Here is a 5961-nt window from a genome sequence, read left to right on the forward strand (position 1 = left end):
TTTGATAATAATAAATAATGTTTGGAAAATAAATATATCTATTTTTTATGTTGGTTACATTTATATGTTGGGTGTGCTTATCCACTACCCGTCTATAAAAGTAATGTTACTAACATATAAAATCGTGGAATTATAAGTGGAACTAAAAATATTCAGTTGTTTCACAGTAAGTTTGATCTTTCAAATTTCAAACTAATATTTTCCGGCCCAAAGAAAAAAAAAAGAGTTTCTTGTAAGTCCTTTTGCCCCCAACATCGTATCTGAATGCTATCAGAATAAAAATTTGAAAAGAAAATACACATGTCATAGAATGTTTGATTACAAGAATTCAAAAATCAAAAATAGGATAAATTAAACTCCTTACCAAAAATGTTAACTATATCTGAACAACACATATATAAAAAATGTGTTTTAGTTTCTAAATTTTGATATTAAATTAAAAATAAAGAAAAAATACTTAAGTAAAAGAAAAATATACAACTGGAGGGTGGTGTTAACAAAGTGTAGCATTGTTGAGACATAGAATCCAGCTACGATACAATAAGTGAGAAGAAGTGGACCTAGTGGTTCCTGAGAATGACAACATTTGCATTATTGTTGTTTATGTTACAAGAGCTACAATAAGACAATAGAGCAGTGGTTTAAAATTTGAGCTAATATGGGTAAATGGCAACCACCGCTGTAGGTTTTGATTATGGGAGTGATAAATGCTGTTGTGTTGACGGTGGATGTAACGGTTGCAGTAGTTAATTAGGCACATAATTGACGTTGATCTTAGGTATAATAATAAATGTGTCACTGTGCTCTCCCAGCTGTTGCACTTAGAAAAAGGTTGTCGGAATCTTAGGTTGAAGAGGTGCAATGTTGCTTCTTTATTGTTCTTTGCTTACTTCTTCTTTCAAGGCTTTTGTCCTCTTCTCTCTTCTGGTAGATGCAACCTACTTATTACGCTGTTACATTTATCTTCCCTGAATCACGCTCCATACTTATTTTCTCAATAAAAAACATCACGGACTTTCCACGACCACCTCCACAAACCCACATGAAACCTCGCTTTTCTTTTCGTTATATTACTGTAATTTTCTTTATAAATTATTAAAATGGATAAATTTCAAAAGTTTTGTGCATATATATAACTCTTATTTGCATGACAATTTTATTGCAAAAGTGCTGGTGTAAAGAAACATACAGGCTGTAGGAAAGAGAAGACACTAGAGAGAAAAGAAAGAATGTTTATTCACTTCAAAACTGATACAAAAGCATGCTACTCTGCATGAAATACAACAATATATATATATATATATATATATATATAGAAAGCACACAAGAGAACACATGTTACTAACAGATTACACGATAAACTGAAAGTATAACAAAAAGAGGTTATTTAACAGCCCTTTAAACTTATGGTAGTATCATGATCAATCATAAGGTTTTGATTGAATTCCTGAAACATAGATTTAAAATGAGCATAACTTAAATTTAGGAGTTATTTGAAAATATATTTAAGTTTTATTTTTCTATTGCTACGTATTTTTCGGTTCCTACTTATATGTACTCGATTAATATTTGGTTATTGGCCATTTTAAGCTATTTAATAGCCTTTTCAAAATTTAATGAATATATAGAAGCAATAAAGATATTTTTGTGTTATTTTATTTTCTATCAAATTCAGACATTATGAACTTGAGAGTTGAGTGTTCGAGTGGAAAAGGAAAAAGTTTGCTTGAGTGTTTGAAGAAGAAAGAATGAGATGGTGAGTCTTGTAAACAATGTGTTTCTATCGTAGTTGACAAAGAAAGTCAACTATAATAACTAAAGTCTAATTTGTAGATGAAGACTTTTCTTGGATCCCAATATGGGATGTAGTTGAGAATGGACATCAAAAGCTAAAAGAAGATGAAGAGCATATGGTTGCCACCACTACAAGAAAATGATTAATTACCGAAGGTATATTTCCGACGGCCTTTTGGCCTTCGATAAAGTTGATTTTACCGAAGGACTTTAACCTTCGGTATTGGTATAGTGATTTTACCGAAAGAATGTGGCCGTCGGTGTAAGGTTCGACTTATGAAATTAGAATTTGAGATTTTTCTCTCCCATTCTCCCAAATTTTGTCTTCCTTAAAACTCTCCCGCACTCCCTCGCCTACCTCCCGCGCCACCCAGAGCCGCCTCCGTTCCTACCACCTCATCGTCCGGCTCCGCCGACCGCACCGTCGACTCTGCCGACCGCGCCGTCGACTCCGCCCTTGCCGCTGACCTCGGCCTTCGCCTCGTCCACGTCGACACCTCGCGCACCGAGGAGATCGCAGACACCGTCATGGGGCTCTTCCTCGGCCTCCTCCGCCGCACGCACCTCCTCCCGCCACGCGCTCTCCGCCTCCGGCTGGCTCGGCTTCGTCCAGCCTCTCTGCCGTGGGATGCGCCGCTGTCGCGGCCTTGTTCTCGGCATCGTCGGAATCTCCGCGTCGGCTAGGTCTTTGGCCACTTGCAGTTTGGCCTTCAAAACGAGCGTGCTCTATTTTGATACTCAAGCAGTACGTATTTTTAGTCTTTCCTTCATTGAGTGAAGATCCCTTCTTCAGTTGAAATTAAAATAGTAATCGATGTATCAATGCTTTAATTTTGTGATCCACTTGTTGTTTGAGAGACTTGATTCTTAATTGATATTGTAGCATTTGTTTCATGATTCTGAAGCATTTTTTTGTTTTTGTGGCACTGTAACTGGTGTGTAACAGTTTGGATTTTATGATTAGCATGTGCGTTAACACTATTGAAACTGGTGTGTAACATAATGAATTCAGTTTTTGATAGAATTAGAATAACATGTATGGATTTGTTGTTCAGTCCGTGCAAACAAGCATTTTTGTTACTGGAATAGTGTTAGCTGGAATAGTGTAGCGACCATTGATGTTGATATGGTGTGTATTGCTTATTCACTGTAAACTACTGACTTGCTATTTATTTAATTTTATATTATGTAGTTAATTTGCTTTATAAGTGAACTATTGTCATATACTGTCATGTGTTGGTAAGTCATATGTATGATTTGTGTAGACCTGCACTGCAAAAGAAAGGACACCTTGTTGAAATTGTGCTTCCCAAATATGATTGTAAGCAATATGATCGTGTCTGCAACTTACGGGTATGCCATTTCATTAAGAAAATAATTGAACGTGTTGATAGTCTTGGTAGTTGGTATCCTGCACTACTTGAAATAATGTGATTATTCATTCAGGCTTTGAGCGTGGAGATAGAATCATACTTTGATCACCAATTATACAAAAGTAAAATCTGGGTTGGCAGTGTTGTAGGTATTTTATTAGATATTTTCGTTTTAATTGATTGTCTTTTACTGGTTCAGTAACTTCACTTTGACTGTGCAGGTCTTCCTGTTTATTTTATTGAGCCCCAGCATCCTTCTAAGTTCTTTTGGAGAGGAAAATTTTATGGCGAGCATGATGATTTCAGACGATTTTCATTTTTTAGTCGTGCTGCTCTTGAGTTTCTTCTGCAAGCTGGCAAGAAGCCAAATATCATTCATTGCCATGATTGGCAGACAGCATTTATTGTATGAGCTGTATAGTTCTTTCTAGCATATTTTTGCTCTTTCAGTTACTAATAGTATGGCATATCTGTTTCTTTGCTAGGCTCCTCTGTACTGGGAGATATTTGTACATAAAGGATTAAATTCAGCTAGGATATGCTTTACATGCCACAACTTTGAGTATCAGGGGACTGCAGCAGCTTCAGAGTTAGACTCATGTGGTCTTGTTAGCCAGAATCTAAACCAATCAGATAAAATGCAGGACAACTCAGCACGGGATAGAGTTAATTCTGTCAAGGTAAGGTCATAAAATATTACTGATCATATTATATATCTTCAATAAATATAGGTAATAGAGATTTTCCTTTCATGATCAGGGTGGGATTGTTTTCTCAAACATTGTGACAACAGTTTCACCTACTTATGCCCAAGAAGTGAGAACTGCAGAGGTATGGTTTATTTCTTGTTCTAGTGCAGTATGTATTTTCTAGTTCTACCAAAATATCTTTTGTCTTTAATTAATTAATATAAATAATAAGGCAACAACACATGTTGGCACAAACATATAGATGTCTCCACGTAATGTTTTTCAAGGGAGTTGGTTCTTGACCATGACATATTGAGTCTTTAGAATTTGATTTTGCAACTTCTGCGTCTCAAATCAACTTTAGAATTTGATTTGGGGAGATTTTATTTTGTTCATTTTTCAAGCCCAAGTAGCTTTCAAGTGCAGGTGTGCTCCACATAACAACTTAAGCTTTCTGTAAATTTTGTTCTCAACAAGAATAAAAAGGGCTATGCTACTAATAATAATGTAGGATTCTAGCCTATGTCTTTGTATCATCATTTGGAATTTGTTATTATTACCTGTCTAACAGAAGGGAACTTAGTTAGCTGATCCAATTTGCAAATTGGCATGGTTTGGAAATTATTTGCATTTAATTTTACGAGGATTTTTCTGTTTTTCTATATATTAAGAAAACGATAGAGAGACATACAATTCATTCTCAACGTTATTTAACTTTAAACTAGTGCTCTTCCTAATTTTTCAGTCTTAAAAAAGTTGTTCCAATAAAAATGCAGGGAGGACATGGTCTCCATTCAACACTCTCTTCCCACTCCAGAAAGTTCATTGGCATTCTTAATGGTATTGATACTGATGCATGGAATCCTGCCACTGATGAATTTCTTCCAGTCCAGTACAATGCAACTGATCTGCACGGGAAAGTAGAGAATAAGCAAGCCTTGAGAAGGAAACTAGGTCTTTCATCTGCAGATATTAGGAGGCCATTGGTAATTGGTAGAATATTAAATGGTAGTTGGTAGAATATTAAATGTTTTACTGGAAGGTACTAGAAGTTGTTATAGGTTTTTAGAAGATTATAGAGATCTCTTTGTAATTATTACTGTAGGGTTAAGTTCTCTATTTATAGAGACCGCTGTACTGTTTAAAATTAATCAATTTGAATAACAATCTTCTTTCAAGTTGGTACTAGAGCTCCGAACTTGTAATTGAAATTTGATATACAGGTCTGGGTTGCACAGGAAATGCCATTTCTCTGAAACCTGCTCTGCAATTTACCGAAGGCTTTTGCCCTTCGGTAAATGCCCACTGTTGGTCATTACCGAAGGCTTCTGCCCTTCGGTAAATACCCTCGTTTGGTCATTACCGAAGGCTTTTGACCCTCGGTAATTACCGAAGGCTTTTGGCCCTCGGTAATTACCGAAGGGCGAAAGCCCTCGGTAATTGTTAGCGACAAGGGATTTACCGAAGGATTTTTGGCCGTCGATTAGCCTTCGGTAAACACCCATTATCGACGGCCTGTGGCTTTTACCGAAGGCTTCTGGCCTTCGGTAATGCCCTACTTTTTTGTAGTGCACGATTGCTAAGTTGATAAAAATGCGAGTAAAGGAAAAATCAGTTTTATACATATTGTATCGAGTTATGGATGAGTTTGACTTTGAGGAGATAGCAAACGCTACATCTTCAAAAGAATCGTGGGAGATCCTAGAAAAGGCATATAATGGGATGACCGAGTTAAGAAAATTTGGCTTCAAAGTCTCAAAGGAAAGTTTGAAAGTTTGAGAATGGAAGAGAGAGAACAAGTAGTCGAGTACATAACATAGGTGAAGACCATGGCAAATCAACTTAGCAAAAATGGAGAATTGTTTCCTGCCAGTTGGGTTATGGAGAAGATTCTAAGGCCATTAATAGATGACTTTAAGAACATAGTTTGCACCATCGAGAAGTTTAAGGATTTGTCAACGTTATCAATTAAAGAGCTTGTGGGATCGTTTGAGGCGAACAAACAATAGAAGGGAGGAACTCGAAACACTCAAAGTCAAGGTTCTTGTGGAAGAGGCCCAGATAGTCGAAGATTAGGAGGACAAGAGAGAGGTTGAGGAGGTCAG

General features: G+C 36.6%; 1 protein-coding gene across 1 annotated transcript; it reads left to right on the forward strand.

The window, feature by feature from the left end:
- The first annotated feature begins 3035 nt into the window (after window positions 1-3035).
- On the forward strand, window positions 3036-5040 carry LOC124825298 (putative starch synthase 4, chloroplastic/amyloplastic). The gene is made up of 6 exons (XM_088105871.1): window positions 3036-3147; window positions 3241-3316; window positions 3389-3573; window positions 3653-3847; window positions 3927-3998; window positions 4633-5040. The coding sequence occupies exons 1-6, from the start codon at window positions 3043-3045 to the stop codon at window positions 4873-4875; spliced, it is 876 nt and encodes a 291-aa protein (XP_087961997.1). The 5' UTR covers window positions 3036-3042; the 3' UTR covers window positions 4876-5040.
- The last annotated feature ends 921 nt before the right edge of the window (window positions 5041-5961 follow it).

This window comes from Vigna umbellata, chromosome 2 (genome assembly GCF_029865625.1).
Source record: "Vigna umbellata cultivar VRB3 chromosome 2, Vumbellata_1.0, whole genome shotgun sequence".
Lineage (NCBI taxonomy): Eukaryota > Viridiplantae > Streptophyta > Magnoliopsida > Fabales > Fabaceae > Vigna > Vigna umbellata.

Bases quoted from the DNA above. Each gene is read 5' to 3' on its own strand.
- LOC124825298 (XM_088105871.1), top strand. From the start codon at position 3,043: ATGTATGATTTGTGTAGACCTGCACTGCAAAAGAAAGGACACCTTGTT. The intron at 3,848-3,926 runs GTAAGGTCATAA...TTTCATGATCAG, and splicing joins ATAGAGTTAATTCTGTCAAG to GGTGGGATTGTTTTCTCAAA. The intron at 3,999-4,632 runs GTATGGTTTATT...ATAAAAATGCAG, and splicing joins AAGAAGTGAGAACTGCAGAG to GGAGGACATGGTCTCCATTC.